General features: G+C 43.2%; 1 protein-coding gene across 1 annotated transcript; it reads right to left on the bottom strand.

The window, feature by feature from the left end:
* Window positions 1–5,188: 5,188 nt before the first annotated feature.
* ZKSCAN2 (zinc finger with KRAB and SCAN domains 2) lies at window positions 5,189–27,693 on the bottom strand. The gene is made up of 7 exons (XM_017887192.1): window positions 26,890–27,693; window positions 25,359–25,545; window positions 23,245–23,336; window positions 22,456–22,582; window positions 16,875–17,558; window positions 13,309–13,800; window positions 5,189–9,911 (listed from the first exon to the last, which is right to left on the bottom strand). Exons 1-7 carry the CDS (start codon window positions 27,286–27,288, stop codon window positions 8,989–8,991), a joined length of 2,904 nt encoding a protein of 967 aa, XP_017742681.1. The 5' UTR covers window positions 27,289–27,693; the 3' UTR covers window positions 5,189–8,988.
* Between the last annotated feature and the right edge of the window lie 2 nt (window positions 27,694–27,695).

Here is a 27,695-nt window from a genome sequence, read left to right on the forward strand (position 1 = left end):
AAAAAAAAAAAAAAAAAAAAAAAGCCAAGTGCTCTGGCTCACGCCTGTAATCCCAGCACCTTGGGAGGCTGAGGTGGGTGGATCACTTGAGGTCAGGAGTTCAAGACCAGCCTGGCCAACATGGTGAAACCCTGTCTCTACTAAAAATACAAAAATTAGCCAGGCATGGTGGTGGGCACCTGTAATCCCAGCTACTTGGTAGGCTGAGAGAGGAGAATTGCTTGAAACCAGGGGGTAGAGGCTGTAGTGAGCCAAGACCGAGCCACTGCACTCCAGCCTGGGCAACAGAGTGATACCCTGCCACAAAATAAAATAAAAGAAGAGTAAAAAATGTTAAAAGTTACTGTTTTGTTTGGTGAAATAATGAAATAAATCTTTGACAAATCTAGTAAACAACAAAAGTTATATATCCATATATATGTATACCTACATGTATGTAGCTAACGTTTATGGAGAGTTTGTTACATGTTAGGCACTGTGCTGAATGCTTTACACATATTATATGACAATCCTATGAGATAGTACAGTGGGTTGAATAGTGTCCTCCTGAAATTTGTGTCAGTCTACAGTCTTAGAGCGTGACGGTATTTGGAAACACGGTCTTTGAAGATGCGATTAAAGTAAGGGTCAAGATGAGATCCCACTGGATTAGGGTGCCCTTTCCTAGTAAGAGACAGTAAAAGAGGCGCAGAGACACAAAGGAGAAGGCCACGTGAAGATGGAGGCAGACGTTAGGGTTATACTGCCAAAAGACAGCACCAAGAGTCACCAGGAGCTGGGGGAGGGAAGGAAGGTTCTCATCTAGAACCTTTGTGGGAAGCCTGGCTCTGCTGACAGTCTAATTTCAGACTTTCTGGCCTCCAGAACAGAGAGAATAGTTTCTGTCATCTTAAGCCACGAAGTTTGTGGTGTTTGTTCGAGCAGTTCCAGGAAACGAATACAGGTAGATTCTCTCATTATTCTCATTGTGCGGAGGAGCCAATGGAGGTTCCAAAGGATGGGCTAAGCTACACAGTTAGTGCACTGGTGGGGCAATTGCTGAAGGTCAGGTATATCTGGCTGCAGGGTCCATGACCTTTGTCATCATACTTTTCTGTTTCTGAATAAGGGACAACATTATGTCCTCTGCCTAGTCTCCTACTTGCCTATTAGTTCCTCATTAAAAAGGGGACAGAACCACGGTGGCGCGTGCCTGTAGTCCCAGCTAGTCAGGAGGCTGAAATGGGAGGATCGCTTGAGCTCCGGAGGTCAAGGCTGCAGCAAGCTATGATTGCACTCCAGCCTGGGTGACAGAGCAAGACTTTGTCTGGGGGAGAAAAAAAAAAGGAGGACGGAAAGACATTCATTGTAACTCTTCTCATTTCAAACTTGCAATTGGATTTCAGGTTGTGGTTTTCATTTCCATTTCTAGACTATAAGCTCTAAAGAGCAAGATGGATATAAATTCATCTTTGTATTAAATAACTGTACATTATCTGTTTGGCATTTGCTGAATAGAAGGGACTCAGTTCTTTTTTTTCTTTCTTTCTTTTTTTTTAATGGAGTCTTGCTCTACCGCACATGCTGGAGTGCAGCGGTGTGATCTCGGCTCACTGCAACCTCCGCCTCCTGGGTTCAAGCGATTCTCCTGCCTTAGCCTCCTGCGTAGCTGGGATTACAGGTGTGTGCCACCATGCCCAGCTAATTTTTGTATTTTTAGTAGTGACGGGTTTTCACCAAGTTGGCCAGGCTGGTCTTGAACTCCTGACCTCAAGTGATTGGCCCACCTCGGCCTCCCAAAGTACTGGGATTACAGGCGTGAACCACCGTGCCTGGCCAGAAGGGACTCAGTACTCACTGACTGTAAGAATGGCATAGGCTGATTCCAGTGACTTCCAAATTCATTCTGACCCTACAGAGTGGAATCCAAAACTCATGCAGATAATCAGGTTCATCTCTCTCCCAGCTCCCTTTTTCTCAGTAACAAGGAGGTCACATAATTTAGGGGTGTTAGAGCTAGAAACTCTATTAGAGTAGTAAAATACGGTGGCTGTAAGTTTACATCCTGAGGAAGATCCAAGTTTTAAGTTTCAGAACTGTCACCTTTTTGCTGTATGTGCTTGAAGAAGCTATTGAAATTCTTTAGCCTCAGCTTTCTCATCTGTAAAATGCAACTACTACCTCAGAATGCTTATGAAAATTAACGTTTATAAAGTATCAGCACAATGCCCAGTACATAGTAAGTACACAGTCTGTTAGCTCTTATATTTACCATTTAATCAAAGGTTTTGCAATTTGCAGGTATCAGAATCATGACAAGGGGTGGGGTTTGGCAAGAAATTTCTTCTTTTTTTTTTTTTAGAGACAGTATCTTGTTCTGTCACCCAGGATGGAGTGCAGTGGTGCAGTCACAGCTTGCTGCAGCCTCGACCTCCTGGGCTCAAGCAATCCTCAAGCCTCAGACTCCTGAGTAGCTGAGACTACAGGTGTATATCACCATAGTTGCTAATTTAAAAACTTATTTTTGTAGAGATGGGTTCTCACTGTGTTGCCCAGGCTGATCTTGAACTCCTGTCTTCAAGCCGTCCTCCCACCTTGGCCTCCCGAAGTGTTGGGATTACAGGCGTGATTACCAGCCTTGGCAAGAAACTTACAGACTTGGCATATATGTATTTTCTCAGTCAAGTATTCTCATATAGGGACCATTAGGGCCTCCCAAGGGAAAAAGGTTGGAACCCATTCATCCTGTCCAACACCAAATTTCAAAATCCAGAGAAGCTAAATAATTTGACTGTAATTACAGAGTTGTCGAGCAGCAGAGTTCAATTAGAATCCAGGATCTTGGACACACAGTCTAGTGCCCTTTTTACTGCAACAGGTGTGTACTTAATTCTCCAGACCCTTGGGGTACAAGTACGGAGCCATTTCCTTTTGCCAGAATTGTGTTGAGGTCCTCACATGCCATGTTGTTAGGAATTCTAGTATCCCTACTGGATTACATTTTCCAAGAACCCTGGGGGTTTAAGCAAGCCAAAAGGGAAGTGTGCTGATATTTACTAATACTTGCATGGGCCAGTTGCAGTGGCTCATGCCTGTAATCGCAGCACTTTGGGAGGCCGAGGTGGGTGGATCACCTGAGGTCCGGAGTTCAAGACTAGCCTGGTCAACATGGTGAAACCCCTTCTCTACTAAAAATACAAAAGTTAGCCGGGAGAGGTGGCCCACACCTGTAATTCCAGTTACTTGGGACGCTGAGGCAGTAGAATCTCTTGAACCTGGAAGGCGGAGGTTGCAGTGAGCCGAGATGGCGCCATCGCACTCCAGCCTAGGTGACAGAGTGAGACTCCATCTCAGACAACAAAAAAACCCAAAATGAAACATAACACCTTGCACGTTGTAGGGAAATTACTTCGTGCCTGCAGCTGCTGTTCTCTCCGCTGCCACATGGTGCCGCTGTTGCAAGAGGTTCTCAGAAATGGTGTATGCTATAGCAAAGTCACACTGGTGTCTTCAAAGAGGGCTCCTTTACTGATAATTGCACAACTTCCATGCCAAGCACACTTGCATGCTCCATGGACTCTGCATATGTATCCAAGCAAGCTTATGGACTTTCAGGTCCTTCCCCTCCCCTTGGCCCCCCTAGATCCCTACACACACCACCACCACCACCACCACCACCATTTTCCCTCCAGAGTCCGACCACCTCAGAGTGAGTTAGATATTTACCTGTCTTGGAACCCAAAGCCACTGTTCCCCCTCCAAGCCCCTGGACCCATCATAAAGTTTGGGGGTTATGATGAGCAACGCTCCTTTTCGTGCTTGGAACACAAAGCATTCATTCTCCTCCCTTAACGTCTAATTGCCTCAACTGATTTTTAGGAATCGAAAATTTGTAATCCTTAAGAGATTGTTTTTCCCCTCAGAGACTTAGTCTCTCTTCCAATTCCCAGACCTGAGTGAGTTCGTAGACTTAAGTCTCTGTGAAGGAATGGGAGGTCAGGTAACCCTGTGGAAGAACCCTGATGGAACACGGCCTGTGAAGATAACGAGCTTTTATCTTGGCTTTCGCCAAAAAGTTTTGTGGCCATTTACTCAAGGAAAATACAGGGGGACTCATCTAGTTATGGATACTCTACAGACAAGGTCTCTGGGTTCCACTGTAGCATGCTGCACAGAGCAGAGGTTTATCAAGTCCACGTGACAGATACTTTGTCTGGAATTGACCTCATGTTTAGGTGAACTGGCTCTCTGGACCCATCCTATAGTTCTTCCTACAGTTCCTGATGGTATAGTTGGAAATAGATCCTCAGCAAGTGTTAAAATCTCTACCCTGCCTTTACAACCCATGCAGCTGGAGTCAGGAAGGGCTAAGTGGAAGCCACTGGAACACTTCCTGTATGCCAAAATTGTCAATCAAAAGCAACGCTGAAGGATGACAGAAGATGCCACCCCCATTTGTGCCCTTTTGGGAATAAGGATTGAGTTAAAGGCACTTGAGAAACAGCAGGTGCCACACGGTGCTCTCACTCCTCTTTTACTTCCTGAAAGCAGGAGATGAACCCCCAAGTGAAAGATGCCCTCCTTGTCCTGGGAAGAAAGAAACGTTCTTATCACAAGATGGGGAGACAAGGTCGAGGGAAATCTGTACAGACCTTGTTAAAATAATTCTTATCTTCCTTTGGTTCTCCCCACATTTTAGGTACTTTTCCACAACTGACTCTTTGTTCAATCCATAATACAGTTAGGTTTTGCTACTTCTTTGGGTCTTCATTTCTTGTGGAAACTCCCATGTATGCTTTTCTCTTACCTGTTTTGTGTTATTTCAATCCTCACGCCTAGCCTGAGACCCCAAAAGAGTAAAGTTTTGTCCCTCCTGTTACTCTATCTTCCAAGAAACTTTCAAGGCTTCTTCCGCCAATTAGGCTACGGGGGGGTGCCTCCGAAACACAGGCAGCACGCAGCACGTGTATCCAAGGCTAATTCCCTCCTAGCACTGGAGACGACCATTACTGGGACAATGGCAGGGACAACCACCAGAGGACTGCTGCCCACAGACAGCTGTGGACTCACAAAAGACCCCTGCTACTTGCGGGTGACAGCAGTGAACTCGAATGAGACTGGAAATCTTTTCATTTGCTACTAGGATCAGCTTTTATCAACTTCTTTGGATACATTATATTTTCCCTTAATAGAATGACGCCCTTCAAAGTATGGCAGAAACCAATGGGAGCCATTTATTTTAGACATTTATTCAACGAACAAGTTTTCAAGAAGACATCTAAGTGAACACTGATACAAAACAATGAATCGACATCTATTTGCTCCGGGTCTTGGAATGCATTCAGAGGCAGAGGCTTCCAGTTTCACAAGTTACTCAGACACTCCTTTAGCCAGGGCTGCTCCAGCTCCTCACAGCTGAGTCTTGTCTGTCACTGGGAGCCAGACCTCCTGACAGGCTTCCTTCACTTCAGCCTACCTGCCACTGGTTATGGAGGTGCTTGGGGGGCTGCCTGCTGTGGATCATGAGGGACTTGCCCTTTCTCCTTCCTGAACAAGCTCCTGGGCTGACTTTGCTGTCACAGCATCCCTTCCCTTTCCTGAAGCATGAGATGGATTTGGTATGGCCAGATGTGGCAGGCACAGGAGAGCTGGGCCAGCAGCCTGGTCTTCTCACGTCTTCCGCATCTGTATCACGCTCCACAGCCTCATGAAACATTAGAGCCACAGCAACTTGGCAATCAAGTTCAACTTCTCTTCAGATGAGGCGCCAAGGCCCAGAGAGGCTATGATGTATCAAACAACGCTCATTAAGTAGTGACAAGACTAAAACTGTCTCTTTCAGCTTCTGGTCGCATACTCATTCCACCAAGGCAGGCTGCCCTGAGCCATTTGTGTGTGAGGTTTCCCTCTTTTAAAAACTGTTTCTTTCCAGATGAATGAATTAGGTTGAATGCATTAATAACATCACTGGTAAGAACTGGAGGTATCTGTGGCAGTAACAAAGCAAGCCTAGGTGGGACATACGAGCCCAGTTTCCAAAATGCCTTTGATAAGATGACAGTGAAAAGTTGTCAGTCTATGCTGTTTTTCAAAAACAGGATTTGACACAATTTACAAGGAAATAAGACAAAATGAAATAAATATAGGTTGGGGTAGGTGGTTGAGGTGGGCTGTAAGTTTTGTTGAGCTTTCCAGCAGCCAGAAGAGAGAAAAAGCAGCTTAAGTTACAAAAATCACAGTGTTTGTGATACATACATACAGATCTACACGCATATGTAGACGTGTGTGTGTATATATATACTGCGCTTAGGATCAGGCTTTCCTTGGTACTGAGATCTAGATAAAAAAAACCTTTTTCTATGAATCTTCATAAAGGCAATGTTATATGATCTAAAAGACACATTGATCAGAACATGATTATTCATTTTGACTTACATGTACCAGATGAAAACAAATAAAATGCAGGGAGACAAGTAGTGTTGGTCTAAAATGGGGGATAGACCTTCCATTTCTTCAGAACAAAGTTCATCAAATTAATGTAACACATTTCCAGACAGCCCATTTACAATTAGGAGTAGAGGTAGGGGAACCCAAATTCCGCCTCAGCTTGCTCCCAGGCATATAAGAGTTAAATAGAATCAGTTTGTCCCACTAGAAAGGGAAAGGTTCTTGACCCTTTCCTGCCACTGGGGAAGGGTGAGAGATGAAGGTACAGAATATGATTCTGGGCAACCTAGCCAAACTCTTCTGCAGGTGAAGGTGATGTTCTCATGACTGAGCTCCTGGCCCTCTGTAGCTGCCATGGTGTAAGTGGCTCCACCTTTTGCTGTGATAATTCCTCTATCAACGGTGAGTTCCTTGAACCCAGGCACCATGCCCCTTCCTTCCTTTTTGTATCCTTCACTGTGGCTAGAACATGGCCTTACATATAACAGTGCTTCGTATTTATGAATAAGTCATCTACTTTCCTGAATCATGCTTCCATATAATATCAATCCTGTGTACGTATTACTAAGTGGTTATTTCTATTAATGTGCATCTTCTCTAGAGCTGGAATTCCAGAACATCTACACAATATAAACACAAGCCCACTGGCACCACACACATCTTACTCTGCTATGCATACTACCAACATGGAACTGTACTTAGCATTAGAAATCTTTAACTTAGAAAACACAGAAAAATCAACCTACTGAGATGTGAAAAGTCATAACATTTCCAACAAACGTAAATCAGAAACATTTATCAATGTTTACCTGAGTCACCTGCCTTCCAACAGGCCACACCCCATTCTGGCACCATAAATTAGATTTCTTTGTACAGCGCCTACCCTCCTAGGTACTTTGCTGAACAAGTTTCAAAAGATTGAAACGTACCAAAAGGAACAATATCATTTCCAGATGGCTTCAAATAAGAGCATTTGACAAAGAAAGGGAGAGATAAGAGCAAAATAATCACTTACAAACAGCCCTGACTCTGGTTCCCTTCCCATTAAACTTGTGACTTCTCCCTTGCCAAAGCAAAGCCACCCTGGGTTACCTACATACTACGGGAATAAACACCACTGGCTCCATTCTGAAGCAACTGGCCCTGGAAAATCAAATTTCTGGGTTCTATCTCTAACTTCAAAAGTGAATTAACCATCTCCCATCAGAACTTTTCCTTCAGTGTTTACTGGGTTACTGCTGGGGGTTCTCAAAAGAGATTTTTCAGACAAAACAGGTAAATGAGGAAAACAAAAACAGTGTTCTGGATTTCTGGACTGAGGTTTTTATGAATGTTCCCACTTTTCACCCAGTGAGCTCTAGAGTTGTATAAGTTACTTGGGGCACTACAGTTAGGTTTCTGATGTGGTGAACAGGGACTAGAACCCTCAGGAATAGAGACTGGGAGATTTAACAGCCAGCCCCGAGAGCACTGGTTTAAGCTGAGACGGCCATCTGATCTACAGCAGGCCAAAGGAGTACAACCGGTCTTAGAAATGTTTTCGGTGTCTATTACCTCTTCCCTATCCCCTTAAAGTTTTAGAAACACTATTATTATACTGCAGTGTGGGGGTGGGAGGTACGAAATATGCCAACATACCAGTCATGTTCTAAATAAGAGCCAGAGAAATTAGAGGATAGAACTAGAACGTGTCTGAAATCCTGCTTTACTTTAGTGAGACACACCATGAACAGGCCTCCTATTCCATCTGAGGAGGGCATGGTAGTTCAGAAGAGGTCGGCAGGAGCACCCAGAGCAACTGAGAGGTAAGTGCAGGGCTACAAGAAACAGTACAAGGACCTGGGATTACTTATAGACCGGAGAAGCAGCAGCCAGTGGATTTAAGTCTTCAGGTACAGAAAAGGATGAGGGGTGATCAATTGCTTCTCACCTCCACGTAGGGCAAGGCATTAGTAACAGGACTTCAGTAACAATACAGGGATTCTGCCCCAGCTATTTGGATCAACTTCTTGACACAAAAAAAGGTACACTGTAACGGACTTCTGAGGAAAGCTATAAAATCTTCACTCTTCTTTTGTGGATCTCTTCAAAACCAAGATGGATTTGATGTAGTTCTGATCAGACTCCTCAAAGTTCTCCCTAAATGTGAAAATCTGTTATCAAGTTGCATCCAGGATCTCATGGAGTAGGTAACAACAACAAAAACACTTTTAGCATTTTTTATATCCTTGCAAACAATTCTCATCCACATGGAAAGATCTTGAATGTTGCCAGACTTAGCAATCCAGCTAGCTGCAGTGGCCTCAACGTACTGAGGAGTATTTCATTCTGAACTTGGACAACACATCTTCTCCACATTCTTAAAGGAGAAGCTGAGACACACAGAAGAGGAACAGACTGATCAAGTTAGAGGCAGAGGTGAGAACACGATGAAAGTGTCTAGTTTATTTATATTCTCAAGTTTATCTTGGGAATTACACTTCATAGCTAAGAAAAGATTGCTTCCAAGAATGAGATTAGGGTAAAATGGCTAAAGGGGCATTTAGGAAGAGAAGATCATCATCAAAAAGTTTTCCTAAACTCATCAATCTTTCCCTTATGTGGGTTCTCAGGGCAATACAGAGATGGAGGGTGTGGCAGAGGCTTTTCTCTCACATGAACTTCCCGATGTTTGGTAAGAACAGAACTCTTACTGAAACGTTTGCCACACTGGGCACATCCATAGGGTTTCTCTCCAGTGTGTATTCTCCGATGTTCTCGAAATCTTGTACAGTTATTGAAACTTTTTTCACAGTCCACACATTTGTAGGGATTCTCCCCAGTGTGAACTCTCCGGTGGGCGCTGAAATGAGAACTGTTGGTGAAGCTTTTCCCACACTCTCCACACTGATAGGGCTTCTCACCGGTGTGGGTTCTCTGATGTATAATAAGACTAGAGCTCTGACTAAAGCATTTTCCACACTCTCCGCATCTGTAGGGTTTCTCTCCTGTGTGAATTCTCTGGTGGGCACCAAAATTTGAGGAGTCATTAAAGCTTTTTCCACAGTCAAGACATTTAAAAGGTTTTTCGCCTGTGTGGATTCTTTGGTGTCTGATCAGGCTCCTGCTCCTACCAAAGCACTTCCCACAGACACCACACTTGTAAGGATTCTCCTTGTGGTGGGTCATCCGGCACATCAAACGAGCATTCCTTCCAAAGTTTTCTCCGTATTTGAGAAGTCTGTAGGGTCTCTTCCCCACAAAAGGCCTCTGATGCACAACGGCTTTCCCTAAATCTCTAGGCTGAGACATTGGCTTTCCCTGTCTAATTCCTTGAAGATTCTCCCATTGCCTTCCTGAGATGCATTCCCTTTTGCGATATTTGCTGGGGTCGGTATTCTGGGAAACAACTCTTTTTGACTTTTCTATTAATGCCCTATGCTGTTCCATGTCCTTATAAACTATCTCTGCTGGATCCTCCTTGATGCTATTTCCAATTTCAAAATCTGAAAAAACAAAAGACAATACAAATTTCATACAAGTCTGACGTTAACCATAAACAACCTGGCTTGCAAGGCTTGATCCATTTGCTCTCCATACACTTCTCTAACCTCAGACCCTGTGACTCTTCCCTGATTCATTCTGCTGTATTTCTTTCCATTCATAAACAGGCCAATAACAGCCAGTACAGAGTAGGCCTTCAGAAATGGTTCCTACATTATAATCCAAGCCATCATTCCCCATCCATATCCCAATTAACATGAGGGCAACCTGGATTATCTCCCTGAAGTTCCACTCTAATTCATCCTATTTTCATAAGTTCACCTCTATACTAAAGCACACTACATCACACTGATCTATAGATTAGATTCTGACCAAGTCGAAGTTCCTTGAGGGACTTGAGTAACTAAATTCCTCTACATAGCTAATCATATCCCATCCAAGAGTATCTGTTTCTTCTCAAATGTTCTTCTCACTTTATTTTCCAGGCTGTCCCATAAACCACACTAATTGAAATCTTAATTCTCACTGTTCCCCAAATTGGAATTATTTTCTCACTCTTTTCATCTACATCCACGTTCACTACATCTTGGATCCAGATTTTCTGTGAAGTTTTCTGGACAGAGAGCATGACATGGTGAAGAGAGACAAGCTTTGGAATTACACAGCTCTGGGTCTGGTCCCATCTTGGTCAGTTATTAACTGTGTGATTTTTTTGTATTAACTTTTTTTTTTTTTTTGAGACGGAGTCTGGCTGTGTCGCCCAGGCTGGAGTGCAGTGGCGCGATCTCGGCTCACTGCAAGCTCCGCCTCCCGGGTTCATGCCATTCTCCCGCCTCAGCCTCCGAGTAGCTGGGACTACAGGCGCCCAGCACCACGCCCGGCTAATTTTTTTGTATTTTTAGTAGAGACGGGGTTTCACCGTGTTAGCCAAGATGGTCTCAATCTCCTGACCTCGTGATCCGCCCGCCTCGGCCTCCCAAAGTGCTGGGATTACAGGCTTGAGCCACCGCGCCCGGCCTTGTATTAACTTATTATGGAAAATTCAAACACAGAAAAGTCTGGAGAACAACAGTATGTATAATAAACTCCCGTGAACCACTTACCTACATTTAACTATGACCTATTCATGGCCAATCCCATTTCATTTCCACTCCCACACACTCCCTGCTTCCTCCAATCCAGACTACTTTGCAGCCAATTCCAGACATCACATTATTTCATCCGTAAACATTTCACAAGCTGTGCAACTTAGGCCCAATTCAGGTTGAGTTGATTCCCAAACCCTTGTTCTGAAACATCTGCTCTCCTGCCTTGTTTCTATTGCCAGTTGCAACATTACCTTCCTTCCATACATTCAGTGGAAACCACAGATAACTCTCAATCCCAAGTGCGGAGGCTGTGGCATGGGAAGGGGAAAGGAGGGCAGCCATCAATCAATCTAGTCACTTAAGTAAAAAGCCCTAACAATTCCATCTTTCACTTATTAGTACTTTTTTTGTCACCCAGGCTGGAGTGCAGTGGCATGATTATAGCTGACCACAGCCTTGACCTCCCAGGCTCAAGTGATCCTCCCACCTCAACCCCCCAAGTTGCTGGGATTACAGGTGCACACCACCATTCTCAGCTAATTTTTTATTTTTTGTAGACATGGGGTCTATGTTGCCCAGGCTGGTCTTGAACTCCTGCGTTCAAGCGATCCTCCCACCTTGGCTTCCCAAAGTGTTAGGATTACAGGTATGGGCCACCACACCTGGCATGTCAGTACTTCTTTTGAAGTTTTCTGATTGAGTACAATGTTATTCTGGGATTTGGAGGAAGTCATAGCCTAGCAGTTGGCTTAGAGAAAGCTTGATAATTTGACGATGTGTCTGGAGCTCACTTTAAAAACAAGATTCACAAGGACTTTGTTTCCAGAGTTATCAAAGCCAGGGTTCTACAGGACTTAATTCAAGCCTTCATACTATCATTTCCCATATATATATATATACTAAGCTAGAGTCATTTGCTTCAATAAACTAGTCCTGAATTATCCCACACATTCAACTGATTGCCGGGGGTGCTTAATGTAGTGTTATGGGAAGATGGAGCTCCTGTCCTTCAGGAGCTCACCATGTCTGCGAGATCTTACATCTAAAGTGTTCAGTGCCATAAGACAGAGACAGACAAAGTATGGGAGGTGAGACATGGAGATATGTAGAGCCAAGGACATTCAAGCTGGAGGGAACATCACAAGCTAAAGTTTGGATGGGAAAGGGCTTGAGGTGTCTGTAGGAAATAGGCAGTAGTTCTGCTCTGAATAAGCACAGAGTTGAGGAAGGAAAACACTAACATGTAGACTAGAAGAGTAAGATAAGCTCAGATCAAAAATGGCTGTGAAACCTTAATAAGAGTGTGGGTGGGGAAAACTGGTTTGGAGGCTTTTACAACAGTCTAGGCAAGAGAGAGAGAAGACTGAACTAGACAGTGGCTAATGGTAACTGAAGAGGGGACAGATAGATGTGATAGTCTGGATGAGGGCGGGAGCCCACAGGGAAGAGCCATGGTGTAGTAAGGAAGATGGTGATGTTAGTTTTGAACATCTTAAGCCTGAGTTACTAGTGACAGGCCCACGAGGGCCTAACATGCAGGGGAAACATGCAGGTGGAGCTCAGGACCAGAATAAAGTCTTTCATTTAGTCTCTGCCTATCTTTTTTGTCTTGCACACCACAAGTAACTATAACATGTTCTTCTTTTGTGCTTACTGACACTCTTCCTTCATCCAAGATTTTTCTCATGTGTAATTCCAAGTTTTTCTTCCCCACGGTACTTCCAGGAGATACAAAACCCTGTCTGACCCATACCGACAAAAACCAAGGCTGAGAACCCAAGGACTGAGTCACTCTAAAGTGAGTTTCTCCTTTGAAGAGAAGCACCACGAGAACAGGAACTTTTGGTTGGTTTGTTTTTTCAGATGGAGTCTCACTCTGTCACCCAGGCTGGAGTGCAATGGCACGATCTCGGCTCACTGCAATCTGCGCCTCCCGGGTTTCAAGTGATTCTCCTGCCTCAGCCTTCTGAGTAGCTGGAATTACAGGTGCCCGCCACCACACCCAGCTAATTTTTGTATTTTCAGTAGAGACAGGGTTTCGCCATGTTGGCCAGGCTGGTCTCAAACTCCTGACCCCAGGTGGTCCACCCGCCTCAACTTCCCAAACTGCTAGGGTTACAGGTGTGAGCCATTATACCTGGCCAGGAACTGTTTTATTCACTGCTATATCCTCTGTTCTTCAAGTAGCACAGGCACTCAAATATTTGTTGAATGAAGGAATATTCATGAGCTATGTGCAAGATCTACTGATTTTTCAGTAAATCACACTTACTCCTCTTTTGGACTAAAACTCCTTGGTTTTGCACCTTACCATTTGGGCTCTGCAGCAGACCTGGAGGTCCTTGGAATTCTGGCTCTTGCATAATTTCCTCCTCGCTCATTCTCTCACTGCAAGAATCTTCTATTACTGCCTCCTGTGAGGTCTCTTCAGGTTCCCAGCCTGTAGGTTCCTGGGGTTCAACCTCAATACCCCCTCTTTCTTGCCTTGAAGGTGATGGGACTTCTTCTGGGGTGCTGGGGAAAGGAGCAGGTGCCCGAGAGTTAATCAGGGCATCCATTTCCTTGTAGAACGCACAGGACTCTAGCACGTGGCCATTTTTCACCTTGCGGTAACTCTTCTGAAGGCTTTTGAACTTGGTTCGGCACTGTTCTGGTGTCCGGAGGAAGCCGCACTCTCGAAGTTGTTCAGCTACAGCCCCATACAATTTGCTCTTCCGATGACAGGCTTGAAGTGCTTCATAAAACCGAGTCTCACGGAGGATATCAAGAAAAGTCTTGGTTTCTTCATAGCCCCAGTGCACACCTACCATTTGGGGATAAAGTTCACAATGTAAGAAAGAAAAGGAGTCTGTAGCCTCTATACTATATACATTAAGAAATATAGAGGTAAAAAAATTCCATTTACAGTGGCAACAAGAACTACAATATGCCTAGGAATAAGCTTTGCAAGAAATGAGAAGGTCTATATAAAAATGTGTAATATCATAAAACTAGAAAAAATGACGAGACACTGTTTATGAATAGGAAGACTCAAGTTGTACAGATATCATTTCTCATATGAATCTATAGTCAAAATCCCAATCAGATTTTTAAAATTGAAATTGGTAAACTAATCTCAAAGCTTATTTGGAAGAATAAAAATGCACTCCCCAAATCTGCCATTGCTACGGTGATTAACTAAATGATTTAGTTCTCTAGAAGGCTCTTTCCAAAGTGGTTAAGAATCATGACTAGAATTTCCAATAGGAAGTTTTCCCCTCAAATTTCCTACCACTTTTGTAACCAGTCTTCCTTAAGGAGCAGAACTATGTTCAGAGTAGTTTTTGGACATCATTGAATCCTCTACTTTGAGATGAAATGATCTGCATGACAAGACTATGTTCTGTATTTATAGCAGAATAAAACTTTTCAGGGCATATCTAAATATAATTTGTAAGACATACTTTTTGTATGTTTTGTAATCTATAGTAGGAAAAAATCTCTATCCTCTATCTTACTAGGTGGTCTCTTCCAGGCCTATGACTGGATTCCCATAATTGAGACCACCCCAAGAGTCCCAGCCTCATGTTGATGGATTTTCAGATTGGTGAGACCTGTCTAGGCCTAATACATCTTCCCATCTTAGCAGATGTTTATTTTTTATTTTTTGAGACATAATCTCACTCTGTTGCCCAGGCTGGTCTGCAGTGGCACAATCATGGCTCACTGAAGCCTTGAACTCCTGGGCTCAAGCGATCTTCTCGCTTCAGACTCCTGAGTAGCTGGGACTACAGGAGTGTGCCACCATGCCTGGCTGATTGTTTTATTTTCTGTAGAGAAAGAGTCTCGCTGTGTTGCCCAGTTGCTCTAGAACTCCTGGCCTCAAGGGATCCTTCCAGCTCAGTCTCCTAAAGTGCTAGAATTACAGGTATGAACCACCGCATCCAGCCAGATATTTCTTTTGAATGGTTTTAGTCATGAATACATTCCCTAGCCTGATTTAGTTTTCCATTCTATGTAAGAATTTATAGGCTGGGTGCAGTGGCTCATGCCTGTAATCCCAGCACTCTGGGAGGTCGAGGCGGGTGGATCATTTGAGGTTGGGAGTTTGAGACCAGCCTGACCAACATGGTGAAACCCCGTCTCTACTAAAAATACAAAAATCAGCCAGGCGTGGTGGTGGGTGCCTGTAATCCCAGCTACTTAGGAGGCTGAGGCAGGAGAATTGCTTGAACCCACCTAGGAGGAGGAGGTTGCCACTGCACTCCAGCCTGGGCGACAGAATAAGACATCATCTCCAAAAAAAAAAAAAGAATTTATCTCTAGCTGGAGTAAAGAAACATTACTAACAACAGTGATACCAGGCAACGCTGTAATTGTATTTTACCATTTTCACAGTGCCTTCATTTATATCATTCTATTTAACACTAATAACAACCCTACGAGGTATTCTTTTTTTTTTTTATTGTATTTTATGTTCTAGGATACATGTGCACAACATGCAGGTTTGTTACATATGTATACATGTGCCATGTTGGTGTGCTGCACCCATTAACTCATCATTTACATTAGATATATCTCCTAATGCTATCCCTCCTCCCTCTCCCCACCCCACAACAGGCCCCAGTGAGTGTGATGTTCCCCTTACTATGTCCAAGTGCTCTCATTGTTCAGTTCCCACCAGAGCTCAAACAAATTTACAAGAAAAAAACAAACAACCCCATCAAAAAGTGGGCAATGATACCATGTCACACCAGTTAGAATGGCAATCATTAAAAAGTCAGGAAACAACAGGTGATGGAGAGGATGTGGAGAAATAGGAACACTTTTACACTGTTGGTGGGACTGTAAACTAGTTCAATCATTGTGGAAGACAGTGTGGCGATTCCTCAAGGATCTAGAACTAGAAATATCATTTGACCCAGCCATCCCATTACTGGGTATATACCCAAAGGATCATAAATCATGCTGCTATAAAGACACATGCACATGTATGTTTACTGCAGCACTATTCACAATAGCAAAGACTTGGAACCAACCCAAATGTCCATCAGTGACAGAATGGATTAAGAAAATATGGCCCTATGAGGTATTCTTAGTCATATTTTACAGATGAGAAAATTGAAACTCAAAGTAGTTACATGATGTGTCTACTGTCGCACAGTTATTAACTGGCGATTTAATTCTGCATCTCTCAGTCACGAAATATTTAATACCAGCTCTCTTTTGCATGGTGTATCTGTCTGCCTTTTTAATTTTAATGTCTCTGTATTATATTTAAGATGGCCCTCTTATAAGCAATTAATGTCTGATAATCTTAGTCCTTTAAGTTTGGAATTAATTATATATTTGGATTTATATCTTATTTTTTTCCATCTGACTCATCTATTTTGTATTCTTTTTTCTCTCCTTTTTCTCTCCTTTCTTGTCTTCTAATTTTAGATTACGCAAGACAGGTTTATTTCATTTTTAATGAAAACCTGCTGAAACTGTTACATAATTTTGTAATGGTTATTTTAGATAATGTAATAATGCATGCTTGACTTATTATAATCCAATACAATTGATTACTTTATGCCAATTATCAGATAATACTAGATCCTTAGAACCCTTTAACTCCATTTGTCTTCCTTCCACGAGGACCCAAACACTCAAAATCCATGCTGTGCTCTAAAGTGAAAACGATTCCTCCATGGCTGCTTGGAGCTGTTACTCTCTGACTACAATAGGGGTAGCAGCAAGCACCTGAAAGTACTTCAGTGATGTGGCCACACTGCAGTGAAAGTGGTGAGGTGTGTGTGACAGCACCCCCCTGGGTTTGGTCACTTCTGGTCTACTCCTTTTTCCACAAGATCACACATCTGTTTTCTTACCAGAGAAACAAAGCACAATTCTTACCACTGAGGTTCTGAAATAAGACAGGGGCACCATGGATTTCAGACTTGCGGATAAATTCAACGCCTATTTCGTCACCATCAGAATCTTCTGCGGCTTCCTCCTCCTCCACCAAGCTGATGTGTTCCTTACCACTGATGGCAATTCTCTTCAGTCTGGGGAGAGGTATCATCTCCTTTGGCTTATCAGTGGACGAAGCATGGGCTGCAGGGTTCAACAAAGCATCCATGTCCTCAAAGAAGGCGCAGGGTTCTAGCATGTGGCCATTTCTCACCTTTCGATAGCTTTTCTGGAGACTTTTGAACTTGGTTCGACACTGTTCTGGGGTTCGAAGGAAGCCACATTCTCGCAACCATTCAGCCACAGCACCATACACCTGGCTATTTCGGGGACAGGCCTGAAGTGTTTCATAAAAGCGAGACTCTTTGAGAATTGCCAGGAAAGTCTTTGTTTCCTCATAGCTCCAATGGACACCTGCTATCTTTTCATCTTCTAAACCCCACTGCTGCTGCTCTCTCCATGTTTTTCCTGTACTCCTTGCAGGGACCTGAATAGCATGAACTGACTTTTCCTTGACGTAGCTGCTTCGTAGCATACTTCTCTTGTTAGAGGAATGCAGACCTAGAGTCCATGGCTCCTTTCTCTGTTCCAACCGGGTTATCTTGTTAGATGTAGACGCTGTACTTCCTATAGTAAAAGAAACATATTTCATGGTAGACATATAAGTCATTACTGCATGCCTCAATCTTCTGCTGTCACATGCTCTCCTGGGTCACTTGTTCACACCCAAACCTTTCTCAGCTGTGACACTGCACATTTATTTTTACATGACTTCCTTGGTACAAACACCTACTAATTTACAAGATCATTTTACTTCTCACGTATGTACCATTTCTTTTCGTAGCTAGTTCTTAAAAGAAAACCTTTAAGGGTAAGAATATACGTTTTTAATCTTTGATTCCCTCTCAGTAGCCAATGTTGTGTTAGGTTCAGGGTATGCTTCTACTCAGTATTTGTTACTTGTAAAATAAAGTGAATCTTTTCCCCACATTCCCCTCCATGCCCACCCCAACATACATACATATATATGTACTGGGACTGTAAGAGATGAGAAGTCAAGAATTTTTTGTTAAACTGTATTACAAAGCTATAGTAATCAAAACAGTATGGTACTGGTATGAAAACAGACACAAAGACCAGTGGAACAGAATAGAGAGCCCAGAAAGAAGTCCATGCATGTACGGCTAAATAATCTTTGACAGAGTGCCAAGAACACATCACTAGGAAAAGGTCATCTTTTCAACAAATGGTGCTGGGAAAACTGGATATCCAGATGCAAAAGAATGAAACTGGACCCCTCTCTTACACGACTCACAAAAATGAACTCAAAATGGATTAAGCCTTAAATGTAAGACTTGAAACCATAAATCTCCTAGAAGAAAACACAGGGGACAAAGCTCCTTGACAGTGGTCTTGGCAATTATTTTTTTGGATATGACATCAAAGCACAGGCAATGAAAGCAAAAATAAATGAGTGAGACTATATCAAACTACAAAGCTTCTGTACAGCAAAAAAAAACTAATCCAAAACAACAACAACAACAACAACAAAAAGTCAACAAAGTGATGAAAAAATCTATGGAATAGAAGATTTGCAAACCACTCATCTGCTAAGGGGTCAATATCTAAAATATACAAGGAACTCCTATAATTCAATAGCAAAATAACAACAACAAACCAAACAATCTCATTAAAAAATAAGACAAAGACATGAATAGACATCTTCCCAAAGAAGACATACAAATGGCAAATACGTACATGAAAAGGTGCTCAACATCGCTAATCATCAGGGAAATGCAAATCAAAGCCACAATGAGGTATCACTTCATACCTTTCAGAATGGCTATCATCAAGGAGACAAAAATAAGAAGTGCTGGTGAAAAGAAAATGAAACCTCTGAATACTGTTGGCGGAGTTGTGAATTGGGAAGTCATTATGGAAAACAGTACAGAGGTTCCATAGAGAACTAAAAATAGAATTACCATATGATCCAGCAATCCTGCTACTGGGTATATATGCAAAAATATTAAAATTAGTAGGCCAAAGAGGCACTACCATGTTCACTGCAGCATTATTCACATATAGCTAAGATACGGAAGCAACCAGGTGGCTGAATGGACAAAGAAAATGTGGTCTCTATACACAAAGGAATACTATTCTGCCTTAAAAAAGAAGAAAATTCTGCCTTTTGCAACAACATGGATGAACATGGACGACATATGTTAACTAAGGTAAGCCAGGCACAGAAAAGACATATATCACATGATCTCACTTTCTTGGCAGAATCTAAAAATGCCCAACTCATAGAAATAGAGAGTAGAGGATGGTTACCAGAAGCTGGGGAAGGAGGAAGGAGGAATGGGGAAAGTGGAGATTTGGTCAAAGGGTACAAAATTTCAGTTAGATGGGAGAAATAAACTTTAGTAATCTATTATACAGATTTAGTAATCTATTATATAGTGACTATAATATGTAGTAATGCTTTGTCTATTTCAAAATTGCTGAAAGAGTAGATTTTCTTTTATTTTTGAGGCAGAGTCTCGTTCTGTCACCCAGGCTGGAATGCAGTGGCACGATCTCAACTTGCCTATGCCTCCTGGGTTCAAGTGATTCTCCTGCCTCAGCCTCCCAAGTAGCTGGGATTGCAGGTGCCCACCACCACACCCGGCTAATTTTTGTATTTTTAGTAGAGATGTTGTTTTGCCACATTGGCTAGGCTGGTCTCAAACTCCTGACCTCAGGTGATCCACCTACCTCGGCTTCCAAAAGTGCTGAGATGACAGACATGAGCCACTGTGACTGGTCTAAAAGAGTAGATTTTAGATATTTTCACCATGGGAAAATAAGTATGTAAGGTGATAAATTTTTTTCTTTTTCTTTTTTTTTTTTTAAGACAAATTCTCCCTCTGTCCCTTAGGCTGGAGTGCAGTGGCATGATCTCAGCTCACTGCAACCTCTGCCTCCTGGGTTCAAGCAATTCTCCTGCCTCAGCCTCCCGAGTAGCTGGGACTACAGGTGCACACTGCCACGCCCAGATAATTTTTGTATTTTCAGCAGAGACGGGGTTTCACTATGTTGGCCAGGCTTGTATTGAACTCCTGACCTTGTAATCCACCCACCTCGGCCTTCCAAATTGCTGGGATTACAGGCATGAGCCACCACACCACGCTGAGGTGATGGATTTGTTAATTAGCTTGATTTAATCATTCCCCAACGTAAACATGTATCAAAACATCACATTGTACCCTATAAATATATACAATTATTATCTGTCAATTAAAAAAAGACAAATAACAAGGTTTTGGAGAAAAGGGAATCGTCGTGCACTACTGGTGGGAATGTAAACAGGTACAGCCATTATGGAAAACATTAGGGAGGCTCCTCAAAATATCAGAACTACAATATGATCCAGCAATCCCACTTATGGTATATATCCCAAGGAGACAAAATCAGCATCTTGAAGAAATAGCCATACTCCCGTGTTCACAGTTCACAGTGAATAGTCACTGGACTATTCATAATAGTTCAGACATGGAAATAACCCAAGAATCTGCTGACAAATGAATATTGAAAATGTGAAAATACAGGGAAAAAAATATATAATGGAGTAGTAGTCAGTCATAAAAAAGGAGAAGCCTGGGCCCAGTGGCTCAATGCCTATAATCCCAGCACTTTGGGAGGCCAAGGTAGGTGGTTTACAAGGTCAGGAGTTTGAGACCAGCCTGGTCAACATAGTGAAACCCCGTTTCTACTAAAAATACAAAAAGTAGCTGGGCATGGTGGCATGCACCTGTAGTCCCAGCTACTTGGGAGGCTGAGGCAGGAGAACTGCTTGAACCTGGGAGGCAGAGGTTGCAGTGAGCCGAGATCACACCACTGCACTCCAGCCTGGGTGACAGCAAGACCCTGTCTCAAAAAAAAAAAAAAAAAAAGGAAATCCAGTCATTTGTGACAAGACAACACAGATGAACTTGGAGGGCACTGTGTCAAGTGAAATAAACCAGACAGAGGAAGACAAATATGATCTCACTTACATGTGGAATCTAAAATGCTGAACTTAAGAGAAAGCGGGAAGAAAACAGTGGTTGCCAGAGGCTTAGGTAAGGGGAGATGGTGGTCAAAGGGTATAAGCTTTCAGTTACATGATTAATAAATTCTAATTATACAGCATGATAGTTACAGTTAATAATATTATAGTGTATACCTGAAATTTACTGAGAGTGTAGATCCTAAGTGTTCTCAACACACAAGTACATAACCATGTAAGGTGATGGATGTGTTAACTCAAACGTGGTTATTATTTTACAACGTATATGTACAAAAAATCAAGTTGCAATATGACATTCTTAAATATACATAATTTTATTTGCATATATATACATTTTTTTTTTTGAGATGGAGTTTCGATCTTGTTGCCCATGCTGGAGTGCAATGGTGTGATCTCAGCTCATTGTAATCTCTGCCTCCTGGGTTCAAGCTATTCTCCTGCCTCAGCCTCCCAAGTAGCTGGGATTACAGGCATGTTCCACCATGTCCAGCTAATTTTGTATTTTTAGTAGAGATGAGGCTTCACCATGTTGGTCAGGCTGGTGTTGAACTCCTGACCTCAAATGATCCATCTGCTTTGACTTCCCAAAGTGCTGGGATTACAGGCATGAGCCACTGTGCCTGGCTTTATTTGCATATATTTAATAAATATTAAATTTATTTGTACCCCAGTAAAGCCAAAAAAAATTAGGTAGAAGAACCTAATTTTCAAACAAAAACTTACAGGAACCCATAAATACATACATCAAAGAAATAAAATGGACTTGTTTTGCTTAAGGAGGTTGAGGGTGGGTGGGCAAAAAAAAGCCGTATAGCTTATGATAGAGCTTTGTGGTCCTGAGACACATCAAAGACGTCTTTCTCCTCAAAAGAGATTGAGATCCACTCTTCTATTACATGAAGGGGAAAGATAATCTGGGAGTTCACATTTGAAAATTATTGGTACAGATATATTTTCATAAGTACTTATTGAAAACAAAATATTTCATTAATAACATATTTCATTTAAAAAAAGAACTTCTGAATACATTTTGGTGAGGTTAATAGGAAAGAGCTGTTAAGAACAGAAAGCAAATTGAGAATGTGCCAGCTTACAATACAAAAGAGATGAACATGTCGTAATTTGAATCCTAGCTACATTGCTTCTTTCACTTTTTGACCAGGGGAAGTTCCTTAAGCTCTCTAAGCCTCAGTTTCCTATGGAATAATACCATTTACTGTACTATACCATTTTATATAATACAAATATGACAGTCATATGTAACTCCTCTCCAAAGTTTTAATCACTAAATTATTATTATTTTTTTACTGGAAGAAGGAATGGGTGAAGGAAGAGAACCTGGCTAAGTAATTACACTAGACAATCCTTAGAGATCCTTTAAGTGTTAACATTTATATCTGACTATCTTCTAATCAGTAGAAATGAATACATTAGAAAGCCCCAAGTCTTATATTTGGAAAGGGAAGGAATCCTTACCCAGGGAGACCACGTTCCCAACATTCTCCTTCCTGAAATCCCGGTAGAGGTCCCTGTGGGCAGGAATCTGATGCACACTCTTTTTGTAGGAAAAGCCTCTGGCCACGTGGACATCTTTCACTGGTTCCTGTAATGACACTAACACCAATGACTACCAAGATAACTGCACAGGTCTTCAAAGGATGAACAATCATGGATGAGGCAGAGAAGGACCCTAAATAAGAACTGAAATCGACGAACAAGTGGATAGTTTGTGCCAAATGAAGCAGAAGAGAAAGAATCATAAGATGACAAGATAAGCAAGATGATCCAGCAAGGAGTCTCATTACTCAGAAGACTGGGTCCCATCTTTTTGGGAAAAGGAGTAATGGGGAAAAAGTCTCTTGTGGGGAGTATAAAAATTTGAGGACAGTGAAGGCACAGAAAAGCATTGTGCCTAAATACCCTAGTAAGGAAGGCCAGAGAAGACAATTATGGCAGGGCATGGTGGCTCACACCTGTAATCTCAGCACTTTGGGAGGCCGGGGTGAGCAGGTCACTTGAAGTCAGGAGTTTGAGACCAGCCTGGGCAACATGGTGAAACCCCATCTCTACTAAAAATATGAAAACTTAGCCAGGTGTAGTGGCATGCACCTGTGGTCCCAGCTACTCAGGAGGCTGAGGGAGGAGAATCGCTTGAACCCAGGAGGCAGAGGTGGTTGCAGTGAGCTGGTATCGTGCCACTGTACTCCAGCGTGGGTGACAGAGTGAGACTCCATCTCAAAGAAAAAAAAGACAATTACAATGTACCTGGGACCCAGGAGGAAGCCGTGTGGTTGTCACTTCCTGATCTAGGGTATTCCATTCATCAGCAAGGGCAGGAACCCAGGGAGAAGGCCGAGCTGTAAGAACAGAAAGAAACGATTAGTAATCTGGGCTTTGACCCTTTAATTCATGCTGTCTCTCGTTTTAAGAGAAGAGTATGTATTGAAACACCAACAAATATAAATTCACCATTTTCTCTGTGAGTTGAGAACAATGCCCAGAACCACAGTACCCTAAAGCTGGGATCACAACCTCAAATTCTTTCTGGGGGTAAGCAAGTAAAGTACAAGATGAAGGGGGCCAGGTAAGGACTGTGGGAACTGGAGAGCACATATCTGATTGAAAGGGCACCGCCAATGCTCTGGTCCCACTCACGTCTCAGTGTGAGACTATGGCTGTGGTTCCTCCCCTCCTTCCCTTCCTCCCTCTTCTCTTTCCCTTCCTTTCCCTTCCTCTCTCTCTCTCAACCATGGACATTTGCAATGCATTCCATCATAATACAAACTTGGGGAGGCATAAAAAAGTATAGTAGTACTGAATCTTGCCTCTCAGTGAAGAGCTGTGTAAGTCAGACATACTTGAGGTTTAAAAATAATTGTGCCATTCTGGGGGAAAGGAAACTAACATTTATTGAGCACTATCATGCACTGGCTCCTTTACGCTGCCTCATTTAATCTGCACTAATGGCCTTGTTACTTCCCTTTTAAAGATGAGAGGACTGGGCGTGGTGGCTCACGTCTGTAATCCCAGCACTTTGGGAGGCCAAGGCGGGCAGATCACCTGACATCAGGAGTTCAGGAGCAGCCTGGCCAACATGGTGAAACCCTGTCTCTACTAAAAATACAAAAATTAGCCAGGTGTGATGGCACACGCCTGTAACTCCAGCTGCTCAGGAGGCACGAGAATCGCTTGAACCTGGGAGGCGGAGGTTGTGGTGTGTCGAGATCGTGCCATTGCACTCTAACCTGGAGCAAGACTCCACCTCAAAGAAAAAATAAAATAAAATAAAGATGAGAGAGTGGAAAGTTTGAGAAGTATCCTGACCAAGGCCTCATAGATTAAAAAAAAAAAAAAAAATGGCAGAGCTAGGTTTTGAATCGAGGTCTGTCTGCCTCTAAAGCCTAAGCTCTTAGCCTCTGTGCATTCATGTTCCTTTTCACATTATTTGCCCAACTTCACAGACAGAGGGTGGCAGAGACAAGATATAAACAGAAGACTTCTGACGGCAGGTCCAGTGATGTTTCCATTCCTCTCTTTAAGCCTGAGATGAAGCCACAGTTCAGGAGATGGAGAGATCACTGTGGACTGGGAAGGACAGGGTAATCATTTCTTAGTACTTGACCTGATTCATTCACGTGCAGGGCAGCTATGAATGTCAGTGGTCCCTCCTCTGCAAAGTCTTAACTGTTTATCCCTCTCGTATGCCACTTCTGTGATGCCTTGTGAGTCAAACTTCGAACACAAATGTCTTGTTCCCTTTCAAAGAGCTTTTTGACTTGTTTAGTCAGCCAAGAGCACATACACATGGCAGGACTGAAAAACACAAGATTACTGTAGTGCCTCGGCCTCCCAAAGTGTTGGGATTACGACGTGGGTCACTGTGTCTAGCTGTGGAGAGTTTAAATACCACCACAAGATCTCATAGCTGGTCCAGGCAATCTGTTTCCCCAGTTTGGATCTTTTTTTTTTTTTGAGACACGGTCTCGCTCTGTCACCCAGGCTGGAATACAGTGGTGTGATCACGGCTCACTGCAGCCTCAACCTCCTGGGCTCAAGCAATCCTCCTGACTCAGTCTTCTGAGTAGCTGAGACCACAGGTGCATGCCATCACACTCAGCTAATTTTCTTTTTTTTTTTTTGCGATTTTGTAGAGACTGGGTTTTCCCATGTTTCCCAGACTCAGTTTCCAACTTTATGATACCTTTTCACTTATATTGCACATGTTCCTAATTCTTGAAGTGAATGAAACCTTTCTCCTTAAATACTCTATTTCGAATATGTATCTGGGAGGCCCTCCACTGAGCATTCACAGTGTTGGGGGTACCGTGGAAATCTGCCGCAGCCTCTGCACTGGGCATGCTCCAAGTCTTCCCTCTTACCATTCTTGGGTAAGGGCCGACGTTCTCGCTTTCGGTTCAGCTGTTCCTGGTGTCCTGAGTGGAGGCTTCCAGCTTCCTCCCGAGACACCACCCTGGGTTGGGTCTCCACCTGCCCTGGCTGGAAGTCTGCCACCTCCCACGCTGCTCCAAGCAGGGCATGCTTCTCCGGGTGCACGGGACTGCTGACCTGAGAAATGAAGTCAATACCATAAGAGGGAGTAAAACAGGCCCATAGCAGGGCGAAATTCTCCTAGGAAAGACATCAAAGAAGGACAGAGACATGAGAAGGAATGAAAATTCCACTCCATCCCCAATGGAGTATCTGAGAGCGCTGGGCTAAGAGTACTGTCCAGCAGTCTGGGTGTAAGGTAATAGAAGAGTATTCTTTTTTCTGAGACAGAGTTTCACTCTTGTTGCCCAGGCTGGAGCGCAATGGCACGATCTTGGCTCACTGCAACCTCCATCTCCCAGGTTCAAGCAATTCTCCTGCCCCAGCCTCCCAAGTAGCTGGTATTACAGGCATGCACCAACACACCTGGCTAATTTTGTATTTTTTTAGTAGAGATGGGGTTTCACTATGTTGGTCAGGCTGGTCTCGAATTCCTGACCTCAGGTATCAACCCGCCTCGGCCTCCCAAATTGCCGGGATTACAAATGTGAGCCACCACGCACAGCCAGAGTAATCTTTATTACTAAACAGAGGGGGAAATCTGCCAGGAGTGAAAGAGCCTCCTTGTTGCTAGAATAGATATTATTTGACTCTTTATATTTGTTAAATTCACAAAGAAGTAAAAGTTACCAGGACATGAATATATTCACTAGTGAAATGAAAACTTCCAAAATTAATATCCACATCTATCCGTCTATCCCTGACCAACACAGCAAACTGCTGATAGATCTATACACAATGCAAGTCCGGTGCAAGGCGAAACTGCAAATCTTGCAAATACTGCAGGATTTCACGAGGTTCATGAAAGGGAGGTTGAAGAACAACTAGAAGAGCATGCAAGCCACTGAGAAATGAAGATGTGGCAGTTAGACTGGAGGAGAGTGACAGAAATGACGGCATGAGAGCACTTCAGAAGACAGTGAGTGGAAAAGTAAATGCTTGGAGACAGCTCTGGGATAACGAATGAAGTCTTTTTATTTATTTTTTTTAAAGGGGGAACAGAATAGCCTTTTTTGATCAAAATGCGTAAGTGAACCTCTATGACGCAAAACCATATTGTTCTCTTATATTGTTTTGTTGCAAACATTATGCCAAAGATGACGATAAATGCTTAGGTGAATAATGTCTGGTTTCCATTGCAAGATAATATTTCAACCAAAGCTTTTACTTTTGTATTTCATATGAAACTCTGATCCCCTTTTAAGTGGATTCACTTAAAGTGAAAAGACCCCCTTACAGGGTCTTTTATTAGTACCATTTATCTTTCTCTGAAAAGCACTTCTTTCTACAACACATCCCTGCCCACATGCCTTTCCCATTCCCTTTTTTCTAAGTACAAAAATTTGGAAAATCCTCTCTCACCTGCTGCCTCAGTCTTCCAGTCTCTTTCTCCAAATGCACTACCAGGGCCACCGCTTCCTCTCCACTTTGCGGACACTGCTTCTGTGCCCAAGCCTGAATCTTCTCGGGTAAAATGGTGAGAAACTGCTCAATCACCAGCAGCTCAAGTATTTGCTCCTTGGAACGCATTTCTGGCTTCAGCCACCGGCAGCAAAGTTCCCAGAGTTTACTGAAAGCTTCATGGGGTCCGGTCACATCCTCGTAACAGAATTGCCTGAAGCATTTGCGGAAAGTCTCACAGCTATTCGATCCTTCCAGAATGGGCTCTGATGCCCACTCGGGGTCCTTTTCCATCTTCATTATTAGGCATCCCTCAACCTCCAGGGGCGAGTCGATCTGAGAGTCGAGGGCTACAGCCATGCTGCAGCCCAGGGGTCAATTTCACGTCTAGCTCAAGGTGGGGACCCAAAGAAGACTCCAAACGCTCCCTGCTTAATCTTCCTGGGAGTGTGGTAAGGTAGGGAGGTAAAAACGGCCAGGTCAGCAGGTACAGGGTATTCCAGGCTGATTAATCAAATCTATGCCAGGCCCTTGAAAAGGTGAATGTATATCCTAAGATGCAAAAGCCCGGCCTTTTCTCCAAACAAGACGCGACCCCGTAATGTGGTTTTCCAGGATGCATCCCTCTTAGTGTAAAGTCGGAAACCGGGAGGCTGGAGGACTAATAGAAAAATGAAGCTGGTTGAGGAAAGGCTGGGCGGAGGCGGACAGCCGGGCCAGGAGGGGGTGTGTCCGCTACTCCGGGGTCGGGCTCCGAGAGGCGAGGC

The sequence above is a fragment of the Rhinopithecus bieti genome, unplaced genomic scaffold, assembly GCF_001698545.2.
Source record: "Rhinopithecus bieti isolate Rb0 unplaced genomic scaffold, ASM169854v2 scaffold_13348, whole genome shotgun sequence".
NCBI classification, from domain to species: Eukaryota; Metazoa; Chordata; class Mammalia; order Primates; family Cercopithecidae; genus Rhinopithecus; species Rhinopithecus bieti.

What these genes read in the sequence shown, in the direction of transcription:
- ZKSCAN2 (XM_017887192.1), bottom strand. Translation starts at nt 27,288, where the DNA reads ATGGCTGTAGCCCTCGACTCTCAGATCGACTCGCCCCTGGAGGTTGAG. An exon ending in TCGGCCCTTACCCAAGAATG is followed by an intron (nt 23,337 to 25,358) that starts GTAAGAGGGAAG and finishes CTGTTCTTACAG; the next exon opens with CTCGGCCTTCTCCCTGGGTT. An exon ending in CTTATTTCAGAACCTCAGTG is followed by an intron (nt 13,801 to 16,874) that starts GTAAGAATTGTG and finishes CCCAAATGGTAG; the next exon opens with GTGTGCACTGGGGCTATGAA.